Raw genomic sequence first — 22,044 nt, 5'->3', positions numbered from 1 at the left:
TTATCATTTAGACGAGTTATGTCTTTATCACTGCTGTTTTTTTTTTTTTTGTTTTGTTTTTTTATGTAATCAGACAATATTTCTGTGGTAACAAGTAACTGAAAACATTTTGATTTTTAATTTTTATATTCTTTTATTTGGGTTATAATAAGGAGACCACCTGTTGTGATCATCCATTCAGAGATGATCAACAGTAAAATCATGTTTTCAGTTTAGCACCATCAGGAGAGGCAAACCAAGCAAATGCTTTGGGCCACCAAGGGGGAAAAAGGCCCCTGATGGCCCCTAATATTGGCACATTTTGCAATGACAACTATAAAGACCCATAAAGACGCTATGCAGAGCACTGCTGCTGCCCCAACCCCCCCTGAGAGGAGCCCCTGATAATGTGTGCTGTAGCTAGCATCTACCCATTGCCTACATGTGAGGCATTTAGGGAACATTTGTAAATTGTAATTTCTGCAAATAGTCTACATTTGGGTTTATATCTGAAAATATAATCAAAAACAAGAAATAACTAATGTGCATTCAAACATAGTCACTGTCTGGATTAACTTGGTGTATGTGTGTGTGCCGTCCTGATGGTTATCAGAGTCAGAATCAGAATCAGTTTTATTGCCAAGTATGTTTTCACATACAAGGAATTTTTTCTGGTGATTGGTGCAATTGAGGATCAGGGGGATCAGCAACAGTGGGGCTCTCTAGCCTTGTTGATAAGGCTAATAGCAGATGGGAAGAAGCTGTTTTTGTGGCGAGAGGTTTTGGTCCTGAAGGACCGCAGCCTCCTGCCAGAGGGGAGTGTCTCAAAGAGTTTGTGTCCAGGGTGGGAGGAGTCAGCTACAATCTTCCCTGCACGCCTCAGAGTCCTTGAGGCGTACAGGTCCTGGAGGGATGGAAGATTGCAGCCAATCACCTTCTCCGCAGAGTGGATGATACGCTGCAGTCTGTTATTGTCCCTCTCCGTGGCAGCAGCGTACCAGATGGTGATGGAGGAGGTGAGGATGGACTCGATGATGGAGGTGTAGAAGTTCACCATCATAGTCCTTGGCAGGTTGAACTTCCTCAATTGCCTCAGGAAATACATCCTCTGCTGAGCTTTTTTGATGAGGGAGCTGATGTTCAGCTCCCATTTGAGATCCTGTGTGATGGTGGTTCCCAAGAAGCGAAAATGCTCCACGGTAGCCACGGGGGAGTCGCACAGGGAGATGGGGGTGGGTGGGGCCGGGCTCTTCCTGAAGTCCACTATCATTTCCACTGTCTTCAGAGCGTTTAGCTCTAGGTTGTTCTGCCTGCACCAGGTCACCAGACGGTCAGTCTCCCACCTGTAGGCAGACTCATCGCCATCAGAGATGAGTCCAATGAGAGTGGTGTCGTCTGCAAACTTCAGGAGCTTGACAGACTGATGGCTGGAGGTGCAGGTGTTGGTGTACAGGGAGAAGAGCAGAGGAGAAAGAACGCAGCCTTGCTGATGGTCTGGGAGTCAGACACGTGCTTTCCTAGCTTCACGTGCTGCCTCCTGTCAGACAGGAAGTCGGTGATCCACCTGCAGGTGGAGTCAGGCACGCTCAGCTGGGAGAGCTTGTCCTGCAGCAGAGCCGGGATGATGGTGTTGAAGGCAGAGCTGAAGTCCACAAACAGGATCCTGGCATAGGTCCCTGAGGAGTCCAGGTGTTGGAGGATGAAGTGGAGAGCCATGTTGACGGCGTCGTCTACAGACCTGTTGGCTCTGTAGGCGAACTGCAGGGGGTCCAGGAGTGGGTCAGTGATGGATTTGAGGTGGGACAGGACAAGGCGCTCAGATGATTTCATGACCACAGAGGTCAGGGCAATGGGTCTGTAGTCATTTAGTCCTGTGGGCCTTGGTTTTTTGGGGACAGGGATGATGGTGGAGGATTTGAAGCAGGCTGGCACGTGGCAGGTCTCCAGTGAGGTGTTGAAGATGTCTGTGAACACTGGAGACAGCTGATCAGCACAGTGCTTCAGGGATGATGGAGAGACAGAGTCAGGACCGGCTGCTTTGCGGGGGTTCTGCTTCTTAAAAAGCCTGTTGACATCTCTCTCCAGGATAGAGAGAGACGTTCCTTTGGTAGGGGAGGAGGGGGGTTCTGATGTGGCTCTGATGTGGAGGTTAGTGTCAGGCTTGTCCCACTGTCTTTCAAAGCGGCAGTAGAACTCATTCAGATTGTTGGCCAGGCGGAAGTCATTAATGGAGTGGGGGGGTTTAGGTTTGTAGTTAGTGATCTGTCTGAGCCCTTTCCAGACAGAAGCAGAGTCATTGGCTGAGAACTGGAGCTGAAGTTTCTCAGAGTACAGTCGTTTAGCTTCTCTCACCGCCTTGCTAAACCTGTACTTGGACTCTTTAAACCTGTCCCTGTCCCCACTCCTGAAAGCTTCCTCCTTTTGCCTCCTGAGCTGACTGAGCTGAGCTGTGAACCAGGGTTTGTCATTGTTTGTCATTATCATAGGGATGAGGGGCGTTCGTGTCCTGGCTCCTGTCGGTCCATCACTTTGATCCAGATCTCTACCACGGCCTTTTATTTACCCAGAGGAAGAGGAAGACCCGAGAGGAAGCACTTGGTGAAAAATGAAAAAAACAGAAGTGGTGACTCAGTCGGCTCTGGTGTCGCTATGATGTCTCAGTCCCGGCGGTGGCTCACAGAATCAGGTTACTTGTAGAAAAGAGTGCTCTGTTATTAAATGACAAATAATTTACACAACAAACCAACTTCTCACACAGGAAAGAGATTGAACCCTTTAGTTTCTGCTCCTCTCTACAAGTCGAACCACACAGGACGAACAGCTGCTCTCAAAGCGTTTCTCATGCTGCCGCCTCCTCCTCCTGCTCGGGGGACTTTTCTTCACTGCTCATTATCCTCCACAGATAAGTGTCTCTCTGTTTCCCTCTTTCAAACGAGAAAAGGTCAGGGAAAAATTCTTGAATGAAGATAAAATGGTCTCAAGCTTTATTCCAACACTGAAATGAGTGCAGCAGCTGAACTTAGTCTCTGGGGAAGCACTGAACATCTCATTAAGTCTCGATTTAAACCTGATGAGCCTGGAAACAGTTTTGAAAAGAGAACTGGGACGAGAGTCTGAGTTGAAACGATTTGCACATTTGTTTTATGAGATTACAGAACCTTTCACTTTTACACACTTTTCAGACATTTAATAAACCTAATTCATCTCTACTCCGACAGATCGTCCTCTTGTACAGACTGAATTAAACCATTACACAGATTATTATGAAATTCTGTGAGACATTCATGGTCCCCAGAGAATGTTTGTAATTGTCAGAACTTCTTAGTTTTTCACTGGTCCACACCACCAGTGGTTTTGGAGCCGGTGGCGTCTTCATCACCAGCCTGGCAGAGATGGTTTTCTGTGGTCAGACTTTGTTCTTCAGTTATTTCTCTCTATCAGCGTCGACTCCACCTGTGAACGCAGCTCAGTTTTCCCACTGACTGAGGCAAGATTTTGGGGCCAGTTAATCATTTCTGATCTCTCCACACAGCCACACACACTCACACACACACACCTTTCATTTTCATCAGACATGTCGTCTACGATTCTCTGCTTGTGTCTTGTTCTTGTTTTTTGGGGTCCAGTTCACGGCGGGCCCCTGACAAACCCCCACCCCAACATAACGGACCAGGAGCTGTTCTGGGGCGCCGACCAGTACGACTTCTCCGTGGTGCTTCCTGCTGCTGGGTTGGAGTGTTTCTGGCACTTCGCTCACCGTGGAGAGAGGTTCTACCTGGGCTTCACGGTAAGATCAGAGGCCTCCACATGTTTCTCTCTCCAGCGTGAGCAGGTTTTTTTCTTATGTTTGCTTTTAATTTTAAAGAAAAAGTATTTCTCTCTTTAACATAAATATCCATTGAAAAGTGTTTCCCACTTTCACTCAGAAATAAGAAGAAATATATATAATTATATATATATATATATATATATATATATATATATATAATTCAAACTGTTCAGACAAAATTCATCTTGTTCATGTGGAATTAAATTATTCTTACCAAGAAGCGGATTTAGAAAATACGTTTTCAGGCCTTTCACATGTGGTTTATTCACAAGTTATTATATGTATTGTAGCATTTGGTATTAAGTATAGTGGTATTTCAATATGTAGTAGTTTATATATGATAAACTATGACAAGTTTCAAGGATCAGGATTCAAGGATTCACCATCTGGTAACCATGAATATTTACAGTGACTTTCATCTGAGTCTGATCAGTGGTTGTGGAGACACTGGACCAGACACTGGATCAGATACTGGATCAGATACTGGACCAGATTCTCCTGACAGACATTTTATTTTGACAGAGCTGACAGTTATAACCACAAAGTCCACGTATTGAACTCTCTCCCTGCTCTATGTGTGTTTCCTGTTTCCTGTCTGCAGGTGCAGTGGGTGACGGGGGTCGGCCATGACAGACACCTGTCTGTCACCGTCAACGCCCCCAGCGGTCTGTTAGTGTCGACTGTCGACGATGCAACGGGTCAGATCAACTTTGAGGCAGAGGAAACAGGTGTCTGTCTGTCTGTCTGTCTGCCTGCCTGCCTGTCTGTCTGTCTGTCTGTCTGTCCAACACACACTACTTTAGTTTTATTTTTCCACTTCTGGTCTGTCACAGCAACAAAACATGACCAACAAAAAGACAGAAGTTAAATTAGTTAGTTAGTAAAAGAAAGAGAAACTCTCAGACTTCACAATACGACTGACTTTTGTGTTGTTGTTGTTGCGGTGTTGTTGTGTTGTTGTGTCGCCTCAGTCGTCCTCTACACTGTGAGAACATGCAGCATATTCTCACTCGTGTTTTCCTTCCAGGTTTCTATCAGATGTGTTTCAGCAACTTCCACAACCGCTTCGGCACCATGCAGGTCTTCCTCAGCTTCGGTGTTTACTACGACGGCCACCAAAACAAGAGCAAAGGTGAGGAGAAGAAGAAGAAGGAAGAGGAAGTCGGCAAAGAGCTGAACAACACACTGAGCATCATAGAGGTAAAAATAAACTTCTCAGTCCTCTCGGGTAACGATCCATGAAAAGTTTCTCAATGAATTCACACATGTACTTTTAGTGTTTCTGTAATGAAACGTTTTCGTCTCTCAGGGTTTTACACACAACCCTCCAGATTCAGCTAATGATAAAAAAAAAAAATGGAGAAACATTCTGTAAAATAGAAAAACAGCAGATGAGTCTAGATAGTGAAAGATAAACAGAGAAAGTAAATATTAAGTGTAATGTGTTATAGATAATATTAAAGACAATAAAGATAATATAACAGTAGTAGAATATTCTAGTAATGGAACCTTTTGTTATTATTTTGTGTCTTTAGTAGTATTGTCTGTCACTATACTGATTTAAAGGGTATTTTAGTATCAGTAACAGTCAAGACAAATTTCATAGATTAGTAGTACTGAATATAGTAATAATACCAGCAGCGGTACAGTTTGTAGTACAGTTTGTAATACTTGTGTGTTCTGCTGCTGCAGGATGCGACTCACAAAGTGGAGAACTACGTCTTCCACATGTTCCGCTACTACAACTTCGGGCGTATGAGGAAGAGCGCCGACTACTTCCTGCTGCAGTCCAACTCGCAGTACATCAGCTGGTGGTCGACGGCCCTCAGCCTCCTCATCGTCACCTCCGGGTACCTGCAGCTCCTCTTCCTCAAAAGACTCTTCATCAGCAAGACCTGCACCGAGGACGAGAAGCCTCGCTGCTGAGAGACTCGGTGTCGTCAGGAGTCCAGATGTTTAGTCCAGCAGCAACAGAACAAAACATCTGAATCCGAAACAGCATAAATCTGTCATGTGTCTGAGTGTGCGGTGGCCCCGGAGCCACAGACCATGCTATAAGGCTGTGGTGGCCATTTTTCTTTCTGGTATTGTGTTTGTGTTCTTGTATTTCTTCACACAACATGATTAAACTTTGCTTTAGGTGATGGTGTGAACAGGTTGTTGTGTTTTCCTCACTACAGCAGCCGGCAGGTGTCGTCAGGTTTAATGACGCCACGTCCAGGTCGTCGCTGATGTCGAGCAAAATATCCACAACAGCCAAGAAAGGTTCTTCTCATGTTTTGGACATAAAATCTTTATTTGTAATTTAAAATATGCAATATTTCCCTAAAAAAACAGCACTAAGAACAGAAATACTTGTCTCTTTACTTGTTGACTGTGCTCTAGAGTAACACTATAGATTTGTAGACATGTGTCTTCAACATCTTTCACATCTGTCTCACTGTGACCTGCCAGACCGGTTTTATCTGAACACTTTTTCCCGGCATATGGACAACTGAGCCAGAACACACGCTGGAGTAGTTCTGGTCCGTTGATTATCTGCGATGTGTGCACTCGTGTGCAGCTCTGTGACTCAACAAGCAACAAGACAAAGCAGAAAGCAGCCAATGGTTTCTGCTCTCTGGAATATTTCCAGTCCTGCTACCTGTGAGATTAGAGACGTTTAAATACATACACAACATGTTTTATAACTGCTGAACATACTAAAACCCGAGACCTATTAGTAACCTCTAAGTACAAACAACAGAAGATTCACACACACAAGTTCCATTAGTTTCACATTAATAGATTTTAGTTTAATGTGTAGGAAGGACAGTATCTGAAACCAGGTCTTCAGCCTCTGACCTGTTTTTACTTGTTTCTCTGTTGAGCTCATTTGCTGTAAAGTTGTGTTTGGTCTAATTACTTGTATTTATTTTCTGTGTGTCAAGTGATGATCACTCAGAAAACAGGCGTCAGGTGAGAACTGTGAGGCTGCAACCTGCAGGTTTTTTTTCATCGTCTATCATTGTTTATCTGTTATTTTCTTTGATAGTTGATTGATTGTTCCGAGTATAAAATGTGCTGTGTGAATTAAAATTCCACTTGGTTTTTGTGAGTAAAGAGCTCATGCTCAGTAATAAACAATATAAAAGATAAAGTATAGATTCTTTTTTTTAAAAAACAAAGTGCAGCAGAGTTTGAATAATTTCTGTCCAGCAAGCCCAAAAATCTTTCCGCTCCATCAGTCAGCAGGTCGGGCAGAAGGCTCTTTATAGCCTGAGAGGTAAAGCGCAGGGCAGAGAAAGTCTACTTACTTTGAGCACAGTGACTAAATGCAACTTAAATGTGCATCTCAACATGTTTATCTCTTCTCTCATTTGAAGTATGGACAGCAACATGCAACGAGATTCTGTTTAGAGACCTTAGTCTTTGTTTTGAAGTTAGTAAATCAAACTGAGGCTGGAAAAGTGATGGGGACATCAGAGGGAATCAGGCTCTGTGCAGACACGTTGCTGCTTCCTCACTGTAAAGACTGTGTAGACAAACACAAACAGGACAAGAGAGGACAATAATAAACATGCAGAGTATGTTGAACACCTTCCAGGAAACAAGGCCTTGAGCTTGTGAAACCAGGCCCGTCGTCACTGGGCCTATTTCTGTGGAATGTGAGCAGCGTGATCTGATCGTCAGTGTTGGGAAGTCTTGAGTTAAACCCCGCCCTTCCTGTCAATCAAGGAAAGTGCTTTAAATGGCTGCAGATAGAACAGCAGGTCACACTGTCATGATCAGTCCCAGCCTGGACAGAGAGGACAGACTGCGACAGTCATAAGGAACAACTCACCGGCTTAAAATGGCTCAAAGACGTCAACATACACGTTTCCCTTTTTGCTGTCATTACCATTTCTACTCTGCTCACTGCAGATATGCTGTAGGTCAACACCACTAACAGCCCCTTTAACTTTTATTTATCACATTTCATTTCTTCCCAAGTTTTCCTTTTCAGCTTCTCGTGGAGCATATTAGAAAAATCTTGGGCTTATCCAGGGGCACCCTCTGGATGGCTGCTGACGCGCAGGTCAATCAGAAGCGCTGTCGCCGCCTCGCAGCAAGGGTCAAAGCCCTGGAAGAGCTGGTTGAGAGCATCAAAAAAAGAGGGCTAGATGTGAACCGAGCTCTTGGGAAACTCTCCATGAATCTGACCGAGGCCCACGAGCTGCTCAGGAAATGCACCACCAAATTTGTGAACCAGCTGAAGTGCAACAGCGAGTTCAACAGTGTGAACGACGGTCTGAGGGACACCTACCTTCCTCTCTGGGGCTCTGCAGGTTCGCAGCGGGAGCAGGAAGGTTTCGAAGGTTTGTGATTGGACGACGATGACGACGAATGGGATGATGGGATGTGTTGCTCCAGTGCCGGGGTCCCTGCCCTCGCTGCTGCCACCCCTTCCCCCCTTTTCACGGCAGATGCCCCCATCCCTCAGCCTACCACCGCTGTTTTTGCTGCCATGATGGAGGTGGAAAATGATTCCTTCTATTACTCGGAGGCTTTCTACGTCACTCAGTGTTCGGGCTGGTTGGACTCATTGTCTGATCATGTTTTTGCCTTCAAGCTAATTTCATCCACTTACATCTAGAAAACACGCTTACGAACTTTCCTTCAGTTTCCACCTGCATTTGAAAATGCAGTAAAATGCAGAGCTGGAGTCATTTTATGTGAACATTTAGAATCAATGTGTAGGCAACAAACACATCAGTCAGTCTCAAACCTTCCTGTTTCTGTCGCTAATGGTAATGAACCCAAACGTAGTTGCACACGTAGCTTTTTGTTCATCTTTTTTCCTTAAGCTAAGAAAACTGCTGGTAAAACTTGAAATAATATGAAATAATTCTTCATAGATGTTATAATTGCTCACAGACATAAAGTGTCCTGTGTACAACAACATTAAAGTGTATTATAAAGTATTTATTAAAGGTTTATATTTTGCTAATAAATACTAAATACCTGATTTCTTTCTACATAAGAAACAATTTATAACACGAATGTATAAACAGTGGATGAACATTATTTTCTTATTGATGATATATCTGTGTGTGTCTCAGTACTTCCTGTCTGTGGCTCTCAGCTGTGAGCCCATTGGTTCCCACTGAGGATGTAAATCTTTAAAACCAGCTCTCAAACATCTTCTATCATTTTTTAAAAGGCTGAGTAAGTGACTTCACTGTGTAATTCTACCCAAACACAATGCATGATTTCAGTCACATTACACTGATATGTTATCAAACGTACGAGGCTGTGGAGAGTTTGTGCTCGTGGTTAATGATTCTCCCCCGGCTGATAACTGAGAGCGAACAGGAGAAACCAGCCGGCTCCTGGACTCCAGGACTGGAGTCATGCTGCTGAACGCTCTGCTCATCACTGCGCTGAGCTCTCAGTGCATCTGGGCCAGAAAGTCTGAACCCTCCCTCAGTGAGGGGGACGCCGGTTTGTTCAGGAGCTCAGACAAATATGACTTTGCCGTCGAGGTTCCTGCTGCAGGGATGGACTGTTTCTGGCACTTTGCTCACCAGAGCGGGAGCTTCTACCTGACGTACATGGTGAGAACCTGTGGGACGGTTTCATGTCCTCTGCAGAGGTGAATGTGTCTGTGACCTGTCCTGAGATGAGTCTGTGCCGTGGTGCATTTCGTCCTCAGGATTATCACAAAGACTTTCAAGGTGAACCAGTTCGACTTCTAAACATGTGATCGTTTCCCTGCGTTAGCAAACAGGAGTTTACAGCATATTTATGTTATCATTACATAAAGAGACCTGGGTCCTTGTTTTCATTATGTCGATTGAACCTGATTTGATTGTTGATAATCTGCCAAGAGCCTGGATTTGAATCTGTAAAATTTATAAAATATATTAGTTTTGTCCCAATTCAGAGGCTGCATCCATCTGTTTGTTGCCCACGTTTGAAGATCTGAAGATTGTCAGAAGATACTTTTTTGAGGGTAAAAAAGTAGAAACATTAAACATTATAAATTAAATGTCATGAAAGAAGAATGAAAGTTTCTACAGTCATCACACCTGTCAAAGTTAAAGTGTTGGAACTGTTAAACAGTACAGACAACAGTTTTAGAGATATGGATGTAGATAATGTCCTGAAGGTTGTGTTAGAGGAGAGGTCATTCAGCCGTCCACAACAAACTGTATAAATATTACACACATGAGCTTTTTCACTCATAGTGATTGTATTTAGGCTTCAAACATCATAAAGTGGAGTCATTAGTGAAAAACATCCTGCCAAACAAAACAAGTTTATTTTCTGCAGTTCTCAAAAAGACAATGTTAAAATCTCATTGGCTGTTTGTCAGTGAAACTAGGTTGATGCAAACTTCTGGGTTTGAGCTACAAATATACGTCAGAAAAATATGTGGGAGACCTTCGCTGTTGGTTCAAGTCTTGTTGACAGTAAGAAAACAGATTAGCACCAACCTCGTCCCTGGTGTCGATCATGTGGCTGTGGTCTCAGCAGCTGTGTTTATTGTCTCATGGGAGTATTTCATGTGTGTCTATGAGCACAGGTGCAGTGGGTAACGGGGATGGCCAATGACCACCCGCTGTTTGTGACTGTCAGCTCCCCACAGGGCGTTCTCATGGCGTCACAGAACGAAGCCGTGGGTCAGATGAAGTTCCAGACGGAGGTGACAGGTAGGATCACCGGGAACGCTTCGGTCCAGAATACAGTACGAACTGTAACTGCAGCTTCCTCCTCACAGGTTTTTACCGGATGTGTCTCGGGAACCACAACAAGCAATTTGGAGCCATCAGGGTGTTCCTGAACTTTGGTGCCATCTATGAAGGACTGGAGGAGTCAGAGGGCGAGATGGAGGAGGGGGAGAAAGTCCTCAACAGCACATTGACTGTTATTGAGGTATTTGTCTCTGGGATTTTGGACTTAGTTGTTGCTTTCTTTGCAAATACAATCAATAGTCTTTACAGCCTCTTTGTTGACAACAAGTACAAGTACCTCAAAACTGTATTTAAATACAGTATGCTTGAGTAAATGTACTTTGGAGATATAAACCATTTGTCTTCATAAAGTTATTGTTGTATAACAATTGAATTTATTTGATGTTCAGACCTAATTGAAATTAATTAAAAAAGTTATTTACTTATGAGGTTCAGATCAAATCAACAGTGCTGTTTTATTTTCTTAATAAAAGCGATGAAGCAGGTTCTGGATATTTCTGTATTATGATCGAGAACAACAGGATTTGTCAGAAATAAAGTTAAAATATTTATAACTTGGCTGAATGGTTAAGTTGTCCATGAGATTTTTCTGTTCAGTGAGAAACCCTGAAATTAATAAAGTTAAGTTTGTGATGCAAACAACATTTAAACTAAACGCACTCTTCAAAAACGTTCACAGTAAAAGTGAAGAAATAACATGCTCCATGATGATAACAAGAAGTCAACGCACCATCCTTTACTTTCACATCAAACAGTAAATATTGCACCTTGTATCGTCTGTAACCAACTATAACACAGTGTTATGATCAGTGTTATGTGACATTAAATGAATAAATGTGTCTGGTTTAGGAGAGCGTACAGAAGCTGCAGAACCAGATCTTCCACATGTGGCGTCATTACAACTTGGCCCGAATGAGGAAAGGGAAGGATCACTACCTCCTCCTGTCCAACCTCAACTACGTCAACTGGTGGTCGGCGACCCAAAGCCTCGTCATCTTCCTGTGTGGATACCTGCAGCTCCTCGTCCTCAAGAGACTCTTCCACACAGACCCCAGCAGGCCGAGATGCTGAGCGCAGAACACGCACATGTCCGGACCGCTGTGATTTTTATCTTCTCTCATCGGATGTTTATTGATGCTTTTTATTGGGAAAGATAAAGATCTTGCACACTATCTGCAACATTTTATTAAAGCTCCACCCAGTCTAAAGGCAGATGTCCATGTGTTTGTGATCATAAAGCAGGTCTAGGTTCTATATTAATACTGTGAAAGTATCAAAGCCTCAGTCCACAGAGAAATGCACACAGCCTGTATTCAGACACTGAGCCTTAAAACCAGCCGTCAGGACTTCTGGAACTTTGTGATGTCACAACAAAGCAGTCGCTGCTCTCAGCCACGCCCAAGTGTTTACCTGAAATCTACTAGATTTTTATTGGATCACTCAACAAACAGTCAGCCAATCAGAAGAGAGGCTCTTTGTTCCTAAAACCACAAACATATCTTCTTATGAGGACCTTTAACACCACGGAGCAAATGTGGGCCGCAGGGGCCACAGGGGCCGCAACACAAATTTCAGCCAGTTTCACACTATTCCTGTGATCAACAAGTGGCAGCAACATGTCACAAAACACAGCAATGCGTCGACAAAGGCTGTGAAGACAAAGGCTGCGAGCAAGTAAACATTTCTGTAAACCATGCTGCATTCAACAAGCTCTGCAAATGCATTCCTCATATTAGACATCATGAGGGAGAGGACACAGAAGACTGGGTGTGAACAGAAACACAGGACAGGGCACCTTTAACTCTGCATACTGTGAGGTAACTAACAATCCCTCCTTAGGGTTAATTCATTATTATGAGAGTTACCAGACCTGAAGTAATTTTATTAAGTTGCACATAATTTGATTACATGATAAAATATGAGCTGGTTTAAGTAAAGCAACTATGAGATTTTGCAGCTTAGAGAAGCTATTTGTAAGTTTTGCTGTGGCTGCATAGCTAGCGTTACAATTTATAACTATAACAGTGTTTACTCGCCAAAAGGTTATAAAACGCCCTCTGAGCAGCACTTGAGTCAACAGAGGTGTTTCTTTCTCCTGATGGTGACAAGAACGAGGCTTGATACTGACCTCCAAACATTTCTTCTGGGCTGGTGAGTAAACAGCTGTGAATGCCAGCGTTGGATATGCAGCCAAAAACAATAGACGCTTAAACAGCTTAAACAGAAAGAGCACTCAGGTTTGGACTCCTCCTCCCTCTGACATCAGACTGTTGCACCATTCACCACAGGAATGAGAGCAGTGAGATTCAGCACCAAAAGAAATATATTCCTGCACACCCTGAGTGATTCACTGATTCAAATTCACAAGCATGTGAAATAAGAGGGAATATGTGCCATAAGATATACTGTGAAACCATATACTGTAATATACAAACCGTGTTACAAACACATAGCAAATATATGTTACAGTATAGTTTGGATTACAGGGTTAAAATAATAGTTTGAAGAATAGTTTGTTTCCTCCTCCTGTGGAAACCTGCTCACAGACACACAATATGAGGTTTAGTGGAAGTGTTCAGACGACCGTGCAGTGGCTTGATCATCAACACGCAAACCAAAAATCTGAGGCGAGGTGACAACCAACCAGGTGATTACACTGTGCACGGGTCCAGGGGTCCAAAGGGTCAGGGGCCCCTGGTCCAGAGCCGGTGTTTGAGGTGACAAAAAGACGCAAAGTGACCACAAAACAACCCAAAAAGACAAAGTTACAATAAAGAGACGCAAAACAACCACAAAATGACTTAAAATAACCACAAAGAGACACAAAATGAAAGAAAAACACAAAATAGGCGTCCTGGTAGTTCACCTGGTCGAGTGTGTACCATGTGCAGTGGCGGTTCTAGCTTGTGTGAAAGCCTGGGCGAAACCCAGGGCACCACACACGCACACACACACACACACACACACACACACACACACACACACACACATTTTTGTTGTCATTACCCACCCAACGAAAAACACCATTGTCAAACACCATTAAACAGCAGAACTTAAAGAACCACACAGACATAACAACATGTGCAGTTATAATACTATATATATATATATATACACAATCATAAATACAAAAAGTAACAAGAATAGAAATTAACTAGCATAACAGAATAAAATACAAATAAAATGGAGAATGAAATTTCTAAATTGCACAAATCCTGCATCACACAGATAGAATAACACACTTAAGAGAATCAAACCAAGAGTCAACTGAACCAGTTCACCTTGATCTGCAGATTTGTTTCGTATTATTTTTTAATGATTTCACACAATCCAGAAAAATTACATGTATGTGAAACTACCAGCCTGTTTTCGCAACATTATGAATGAAATTTGTGGTGTGATTGACTTTAGCCTGCTAATTACATTAGTTGTGCGCTGAGGTCCACGATATTTGCCACTGACCATGTGCTAAAGTGGCCCAGGTTTGGATCCGGCCTGCGCCCTTTTCTCCACATCATTCGCTCTCTCTCCCCTGACTTTCCTGTCTGTCTCTAATACTGCTGTAAAATAAAGCAGAGATGCTTCACAAAGAGACAGAAAACATGCAGTATGGACACGGCAGCAGCACCTGATGGGACCTGGAAGTGTCTTACATCCAGCGCAGTACAAGGAAATCTGAGCCACTTCAGACTTTATCCTCAGTTTATCCCTCTCCTGTTCCTTGACATGGTCACGTTACACTGTGATTTTCTCTCTGGAGCTCTGTGTTACATACTCTAAACATGAAAATCAGGTTTATCACGTAGACGGTGGTTGGATGCCTCAGATAAAACACCTGATGAGGGCAGGGAAGTGACGTTGATGCTGAAAAACAATTTACTTTCATTTTCTCCACCTTCCACACTCTCTGCTCTCGGACTCAGACTGACTGCTCATCAACATTCACTGACAGGTAAATATTTGTTTTTTTTACTTTTCTTGGGCTAAAAAAAAGCTGCTCCGTTTTCAGCTTTGTGACAAAACATTTCAGATTTTCCAAATAGTTTATTTTGCTTAAGAGGTGCGAGAATTTTCTCAAATCATATCTGAACATTTAAAGGATAGGCTCAAAGTCTGTCTCGAAACAAAAGTCAGGTGCTCACATGAAGGTGAAACTGGTTTTGCTTGCTGTGATCGCTCCTCCTGTTCATACTGGACATTAAAGGATTTCTTCCTAATGTAATTTCAGTGTAATTCATGGGAGAAAAAACACAAAATCCATGAAGCTTTAGTGAACGGAGAGCGACATCCTTTCATTCCTTAGTTTGTGTGAAAATTTCAACATATGCAAATTTGGAGATACATGGATTTTACAGGACAGCGATGATACATGTTACAGACTGTTTTGTCCTCAACAGGAAGTGTGTGAAAAATCAGTGTTGAAGTGGTTTCAGTCAGGTCTTACAGGCAGATGTTGGGGAGTAGAGAACTATATTATTATATTACTATATTATTACTGAAACTACAATAGAAAAAAGATTTTACCATCACTTCTCCCCTTTGAGAAAGCAGGTAATCACCACCACACACGTACTTATTCTGATTATTATATACAAAACCAAAGCTGATGTTCCTCAGACTTTCCCATAAATTGTGGGGTTTTGGTTTACATGTGACCTGTGAACAAGAAATTCATTTTTTGCAGGAATGTAATGTTTTGCTTTATATTTTCTTGTACTTTAATATCACATGTACATTTTCTTTTTCAGTTTTTTTTAGAAAGTAGTTTGAACTGCTTTTTCTAAGCAGCTTTAGTTAACCAGATTTCTCTTTGCATTAGTTCAACTTCTTCCAGTGTAAAGTTATTGGTATGTCGCTGTCACAACACTGGTAACCGGCAGATGTGAGCGTTGGATGAGCCCACATGCTCAAGTCCACACACGTTAACACGAGCATCTGTTGGTATTTAGGAGAAGACAGGGTGGTGATAGAAATGTAGCTGAGGGTAAAACCAGTCCCTTGAAGCTGTTCGTGAGCCTGCACATGGTTAATGAAACTGCAGTGAAATAACTGACTGTTAATCAGAAGCATGCGGAAAGTTTGTCACAGAAAGGACACGCCCTATCTCTGCAGCAACCTCCTTCACAAAGGTGTTTTTTCTTCTTTGATGCTCTGCTTTGTCTTTGTCACACTACGGCAGCATTGCTTCATCACAAAGACAGATGCACTGATAACAGATTGAGACATGTAGGTTAGACGTTCAGCTGTCAGAAGAGGGTCGACAGCCAGACCGTCTGGGGGCACTGATGCAACTGTTAAAATTAGAGTACTAGCAGATCTCTTGAAACAAAACAGGACTGTGAGTGTTTTGAAGTGCTTTGAAGAGCAGACTAAGAAGGTAATTGGCTGCAATCTCCTTCCAGGGCCTGTACACCTCCAGGACCATGAGTTTCAGTTTGTTTCTTGAAGTCTGAAGTCTTTAAGTTCCCCTCAGCTTAACTCGTGGTTCTGAACTCAGGTGAGTTCAGCTCAGCTCACTTCAGTCTAGTTGAGTTTACTTCCCTGTGGCGCCTTCACATTTCTTTGCAAGCTAACTGCCTCTCTGTCTCCACAGCTGATCATGGATTACGTAGACCAGCTCTTGTCTGTATGCCAGACAATCTACCAGATGGTTGAGAATACAAAGGCCAACAAGGAGCGCTGCCAGCGAGTCTCCCGGAGAGTCAAAGCCCTGGAGGAGCTGGTTCTGACCATCAAACAAAGGGGGCCGGGCCAAATCTCTGCCCCTGTGGACAAGGCTCTGAAGGACCTCAGCATCACTCTGCACTCTGCCAAGGACCTGATAATGAAATATTCCCAAACCAACGTAGTTAAGAGTTTCCTGAAGTCCGGCAACCTTGAAGAGAAGTTCTACATGGTGAACGAAAGACTCACAGATAATTTCCACATCCTGTCCGGGACCCTGCAGGTCGAGCAGGGGAACATACTCTACAAAGTCTATGAATCTGTAGTGAGAGAGGATGGAGAGCAACCTCTTACCAGCCCCACGGCCCCAATGCCTCACCCCCCACCTACAGCCCCAATGCTTCCCCCCACGCCCACAGCCTCTGTGCCCCCCACCATGCCAGTGTCTAGCCCAACAGCCCTGATGCCTCGCCCCATGCCTACAGGCCCAATGCCTCTCCCCATACCAGTGTATCGCCCCATAACTCCGGCACCTGTCCACTGCATCGTGTCCCCCAGGCCAGTGACTGTCCCTGCAGCTACCGTGCCTGTTCGCTCTATCATGTCCCCCATGCAAGTATATAGCCCCCCAAGACCTGTGCCTCTAACTGGAACCGTGGCCCGGGCCCCTCTCTCTACCGCCATTGTCTCCCAGCATGTCACCACTACAGTGTCCCCCATTGCACTCTCCCCCACCACAGCCCCAGTGGCTCCGATGCAATTTATCAGACCTGCTGCCCCCACAACTTTTTCATCACAAAACACAACTGTAACAAATTATATTCAATCGTTTTTGCGTTAAAACAAGAAGTGATGTGATGTGTGAGGACAAAGGGGAAGGAAGGTGGGAAAGAGACCTCTCTCCATCTATCCTGATTGTCAGGTACAGTCTGTCAGTCACACAGTAGCCCCGCCCTAATGCATAACCTGCTTTATGGTCTATTTTCCTCTAAATGGACTTGAAACTAGAGACTGAGACCATAAACTCATCAGGAAAACATTTACTGAGATAATAAATCAATGAGAACTTGAGACATTTTCACATAGACTTCAATACAACCAGACTTTTACAACCAGTGGAGTCGCCCCCCGATGGTCGTTAGATAGAATGCAGCTTTAAGGATCTTCTCCATTGATGTCCATTTTTATACACAGTCTATGGGAAGTACTTATTTTGATCCAAACCACGATCTTTTCCTAAACCTAACCAGGTAGTTTTTGTGCTTGATGCATGTTTATTACTGTAACCATGACAACTAAAGTCCGGTATGCCCACCGCTGTAGAGGCACTGTTTCAGGAGACATTCCTATTGGTTGTATCAGAAGGTTGAAACACTGGTTGGAGTTTATTTGGTTGCATATTCAACCTTTTCACATGTTTTATTATATTCATTATTTGATAGTAAGACACAAAAGAGAGACAAGGAAACGAGGACAGAGAGAAGGTGTTGAGAAATCTTTTTTCCTGAAAGCCGCTCTGGTTTTTCTTTCTTTCTGAACTCACTTTATAAGAGAATAACCCACATGTAACTGAACATACATGTTTTTGCACCTCCAGTGTTTACATGGGAATTTATTATGTTTGTAGTTACATATATTAATATTCATTATTATTTTTTTATTTGGGAAGATGCAATTAATTTCAATGTAGTGCTGCACAAATGAAGGAATAAATAAAAATGCTAGCAACCAATTATATCTTTATTTTTGCACATATTCATCCTTTCAGCCCATTAAATGATCATGTGCACACAGAATGCTAATGACTTTTGACAAGATGTAGAGGTGTTGACTCATGAGCTGCACACACATTCACACTCACTCATATTTTGATGTGGTAATTTTACATATAGCACCAATTTTACTGGATAGTCTGTAGTCATTAAATCACATTTATTAATGTATTAATTGCAGTTGATTATTCAAACCAACATCAAAATGTATTATCTGTTATATCTGTTATAATCTGTTATCAGCATTTATGAAGCAACAATACCTCATAATTAAGAGCCAGAAAATATGTGGAATCCCACACAAGAAAGAAAAAAATGAGCCTTCGATAGAAATTAACAGTTTTAGGATATTAATAAAAGAATATTATTATAATATATGATAATATAATATGTGCAAACAGGAATGTCTGTGACTGATGGAGAAATTTATGGTAAACATTTACTAAGCTCTTCTTCACTGCAGAATACAGTAGTAAGCTCTACTTTCATAGGCTATATTTGACTCCACTCTTAGCAGTATGTCCTCCTGCTCGGCAATTTTGTCCTCCTGTTCAGCCATCCTCCTCTCCTGCTTTGCCAGCTTTAACTCCTGCTCCTCCAGCTTATTCTCCTGCTCCTCCAGCTTATTCTCCTGCTCCTCCAGCTTTATCTCCTGCTCGTCCAGCTTCTTTTCCTGCTCTGTCAACTTTATCTCCTGCTCCTCCAGCTTCTTCTCCTGCTCGTCCAGCTTATTCTCCTGGTGGACATGCAGAGCCCCAGACAGAATCACAAAGGTGTCGGTGAGACTTTTGTTCAGGTTCTCGAACTCTAATTTGTAGTCGCTGGCTTTCACCACATGATTCAGCTTGTGAGTGTCTGTGAACTTTCTGATCAGTTTCTCAGCTGATGACACCGTCTTGCTGAGTTTCTCCAAACCTTCCTTCACATCGTCAGAGAGTTGGTCCGGCGTCTTCTGTTGGATGAAAACCAAGAGGTTCTCCAGGGCTTTCAGTCTCTCCAGAACGTGGGGACACTGCTGATCGTTGTTCTTCATGTTGTCGAACATGTTGTAGACGATCTTGAAGGTATTAATGATCTCCATGGTCAGCTGGCTTCCTGTTACCTTGCCCTGAAGTCTCTGTTTTTTTGGTCAGAAGGTCTGTGGTTAAAACAAGCTCAAGACATTTTCACTTTTTACTCTGCAACATAAATTACAGCAGTAAATACCTGAGTCCTGATTTCTTTAGGGTCATTTATGTCTCTTTAAAAGGCTGGTAGCTAACAAGTGTCTCGATGTGACTACAGAGGTTAGTCTACAAAAATAGGTCATTTATACAGGCACTCTATAGAAAAGTGGTAAATTACAGAACTACAAATAATAACCTGAATAATACAAAGCAAGTGAAATTTATCAAGGCAGCTGGCCAGCAGAAGGAAGTTCACTCCTAAATCAAAAGGTTTTATCTTCTGAAACCTTATGATTTAGGTAGCAATGTCAACTTCCTTCTCGTGCCACCATCCAGACAGACTGACATGATGGTATGTTTGTTTTTAATACGCTAGTCCAGACACCGGCAGAAACGTTAGGGGGTATGCCCAGTTTCTCCAGTGCTTGAATATGTCCGGTACTCACTGGTACAGAGGACATGTTACTAAAACTTGACTTGTCAAACTAAGTCTGAGAGTCATTTAGTAACAGTTTCTTCATTAGAGAAGACTGACAAGTTAATTTTAAACAGTAAAATGGTAAAATGTCTGCTTCGTATGTAGCTTGGTCACAATTCTTGAGGTAGGTAGGTGCAAGATATTAGGATCAGTCAATACAACATTATTGAATTCTTAAACTCTGAAATATCAATATCTGTATCAGTTCAATTGGTTGGGCAAAATTCCTGATTGCATCATTAAAATGTTAAAAATATAGTTCAGTGTAATTAAATAATATATCAAGAAGAAATTATTACTTACTGTAGAGTGGATACCACGCAAGCTGCCAGCATTAGTCCAGGTGCATATGGGAGAAAGTGAAACTTTTTTTTTTTTTTATATATCCCCCCATGTAGGTCAGCTGTTATCACCTGTCTCTCCTCCTAGCGTCATTCCTGTTCTCTGATCAGACATATTACAGATTTAAAACCAAGAAATTTAGACCCCTTTGGTCCACACCCATCGGACACAAACAGGGTTACCCCGATAGTCCAGCACAGTTTAGGCCCCAGAGCTCTTTGGCTTCACAGGTCTCTGCAGGTGACCGGTCTGCAGGTTGCTGGAGGTTTCTGTAGTGGGAACTCTGGAGGTTGACCTGTATCACAGCTCAGAGATATTGTAAATGTTATTGGAATTTGTTCCAGTGCTTGTTTAAATCTTTATTGATTTACTGTCGGCACTAAACTACAGTTCAGTAAAGTTCTCTGAGGTCAAGTGTGTGTCTTGCCAGATGAAGCAGACTTTGTTCACAACTGTCGTTTCCCTGCTGAAACCCCCCCCCCAAAAAAACAAATATTAAGACCAAAAGGTGAAAGTTAGATTTAAAAAAAAAAAAAAAAAGAGTTCAATGCAGTGAACTGAATTCAGTGCAGTCTTTGGTTAATTTTTTTCTTTTCTTTATCTTTATAGCACAATGATCAGTACGGGGTGGAATCAGCTCAAACTGTGCTCCAACAGGTGCCGGCTGCTTAGTGTGCTCACCTGGGGGCAGGGGGGGTCCTTAGAGACTCTCAGTCTGTTCCCCCAGTCCGGTTAGCTCTATCCCGTCCAATGGCTCCTGTCTTCAATGGGGGTCCTTCCTTAAAAGATCCACTTATTCCACTCCACAAGGTAGTTATTCCACCCCGTACTGATCTTCCCTCACGTTGTCTCTTCAGAGAGCACCTTCTCTCCGAGCACTACATGACAAATCTACACTTAAAGAATCGTCACTAGCACTTATTGCTGCGCTAACACTTCTTATCACACTTAACCTTGATTGTTCCCCTTTCTGTCAGTCAATTTGGATAAAAGCGTCTGCTAAATAAATAAATGACTGATAAATGAATGAGTTATGGTCAATACACTACTATAAAAAGTGTTTTTGTTCAAGTGACTCATGATGTGTCATTTTATAAAGGAATAACAACATTATAATACATTTCTCTTCTTCTAATGCTGCACCATAACACCAGGACTAAGAGGCTCTGTTGTGCCTGGAGACTTTTTAACTGGCACATTTAGCTTTAGCCTCAGGCTGTGAGCATGATATCAAAACCTCAGCCAGAGCTAATGTTAACCAGCTAGCTAGCTAGCTGCAGGTAATAGAAATCTGCCTGGGACAGTTTTCATTTCAGCTGATAAAATCTACAGTTACTGACTGTGTGGTTCTGTCTTCAATCAGAGACCTCGAGTTTAAAGGATTTCCATGAAGTTGGAGCAGTAAATCTGCTCCCATTATCATTTTAATTTGGATGAAGTCATGCTAACGTGGAAGCTTTACACACATAGTCCTCCAAAATAAACTTCAAAAGACAGCTAGCAGGGTTGTTGTTGAATGCTATTCTGCATGCAGCAGTTAGCGTGCAATTCTCCACACGTCACTAACTCACCTGGAACACCTGCAGCGTCACACACCTGCAGCGTCACACACCTTTGTGCGTGCATGTCGTAAAGGATGAGCCGCAACAGAAATCCATTTCACCGTTCGATGGGAACAAAAGTTTACACAGCTTTGCTCACTCATGTTCTCTCACTCCGATCATTCTGGGGTCGCTGCCTGTCACGACCCGGCTCTTAGGCCCCGACACAGGGAGGGAAACAGCTGGACATGAAGAATAAATCACATTTATGAACCTAAAAGAAAGCCAAACACTGACTGGATGTGAGAAAGGGCTGTTGTATGGTGCACAATAAAAAGTACAACCAGTCAGACAGAAGAAAACCATGTGGTGCAGGTGGGAGATCCAGTGGGCTGTACACCACCGACCTGTGTCATTCCACAACTTGCCTGGACTTGAACTTTTCCTGACATCCACACCACCAAAACCCAGCCAATGGCCGTGCTGGTGCCTGCTGCTGTCTCTCATAGGAAATGACCTTTGATATTATCTGATGCTCTCGTTCGGTTTCGGTCTGA

The 22,044-nt window shown here is 42.9% G+C and overlaps 4 protein-coding genes across 9 annotated transcripts; 3 read left to right on the top strand and 1 right to left on the bottom strand.

The window, feature by feature from the left end:
• Positions 1-3,327: 3,327 nt before the first annotated feature.
• Positions 3,328-5,961, top strand: tmed6 (transmembrane p24 trafficking protein 6). Its single transcript, XM_071460402.1, has 4 exons — positions 3,328-3,766; positions 4,410-4,536; positions 4,836-5,008; positions 5,501-5,961. The coding sequence occupies exons 1-4, from the start codon at positions 3,554-3,556 to the stop codon at positions 5,732-5,734; spliced, it is 747 nt and encodes a 248-aa protein (XP_071316503.1). The 5' UTR covers positions 3,328-3,553; the 3' UTR covers positions 5,735-5,961.
• Positions 5,962-7,205: 1,244 nt separating this feature from the next.
• On the top strand, positions 7,206-13,119 carry LOC139607457 (transmembrane emp24 domain-containing protein 6-like). Its single transcript, XM_071460330.1, has 4 exons — positions 7,206-9,384; positions 10,356-10,482; positions 10,551-10,705; positions 11,374-13,119. Exons 1-4 carry the CDS (start codon positions 9,181-9,183, stop codon positions 11,593-11,595), a joined length of 708 nt encoding a protein of 235 aa, XP_071316431.1. The 5' UTR covers positions 7,206-9,180; the 3' UTR covers positions 11,596-13,119.
• A 1,102-nt stretch (positions 13,120-14,221) lies between these two features.
• LOC139607452 (uncharacterized) lies at positions 14,222-17,925 on the top strand. Of its 2 annotated transcripts, XM_071460315.1 has the most exons (3): positions 14,226-14,476; positions 15,927-16,021; positions 16,118-17,925. In XM_071460315.1, exon 3 carries the CDS (start codon positions 16,124-16,126, stop codon positions 17,027-17,029), a length of 906 nt encoding a protein of 301 aa, XP_071316416.1. In that variant the 5' UTR covers positions 14,226-14,476; positions 15,927-16,021; positions 16,118-16,123; the 3' UTR covers positions 17,030-17,925. The 2 variants fall into 2 exon arrangements, with proteins under 2 accessions (XP_071316427.1, XP_071316416.1); XM_071460326.1 differs by lacking the exon at positions 15,927-16,021 and having other exon boundaries at positions 14,222-14,476.
• On the bottom strand, positions 17,514-21,774 carry LOC139607460 (putative golgin subfamily A member 6-like protein 3). Of its 5 annotated transcripts, none has more exons than XM_071460346.1 (3): positions 21,518-21,774; positions 17,764-20,824; positions 17,514-17,684 (listed from the first exon to the last, which is right to left on the bottom strand). In XM_071460346.1, exon 2 carries the CDS (start codon positions 19,039-19,041, stop codon positions 18,415-18,417), a length of 627 nt encoding a protein of 208 aa, XP_071316447.1. In that variant the 5' UTR covers positions 19,042-20,824; positions 21,518-21,774; the 3' UTR covers positions 17,514-17,684; positions 17,764-18,414. The 5 variants fall into 5 exon arrangements, with proteins under 5 accessions (XP_071316447.1, XP_071316474.1, XP_071316456.1 ...); XM_071460373.1 differs by lacking the exon at positions 21,518-21,774 and having other exon boundaries at positions 17,764-18,687; positions 18,796-21,249; XM_071460355.1 differs by lacking the exon at positions 21,518-21,774 and having other exon boundaries at positions 17,764-19,077; positions 19,908-21,247.
• Between the last annotated feature and the right edge of the window lie 270 nt (positions 21,775-22,044).

Source organism: Trachinotus anak, unplaced genomic scaffold (genome assembly GCF_046630095.1).
Source record: "Trachinotus anak isolate AG129_WGS33_773 ecotype Australia unplaced genomic scaffold, CSIRO_AGI_Tana_v1 ptg000002l, whole genome shotgun sequence".
Taxonomy (NCBI): domain Eukaryota; kingdom Metazoa; phylum Chordata; class Actinopteri; order Carangiformes; family Carangidae; genus Trachinotus; species Trachinotus anak.
The sequence above is the reverse complement of the archived record's forward strand: the minus strand, read 5'-3'. Positions and strand labels throughout refer to the sequence as shown.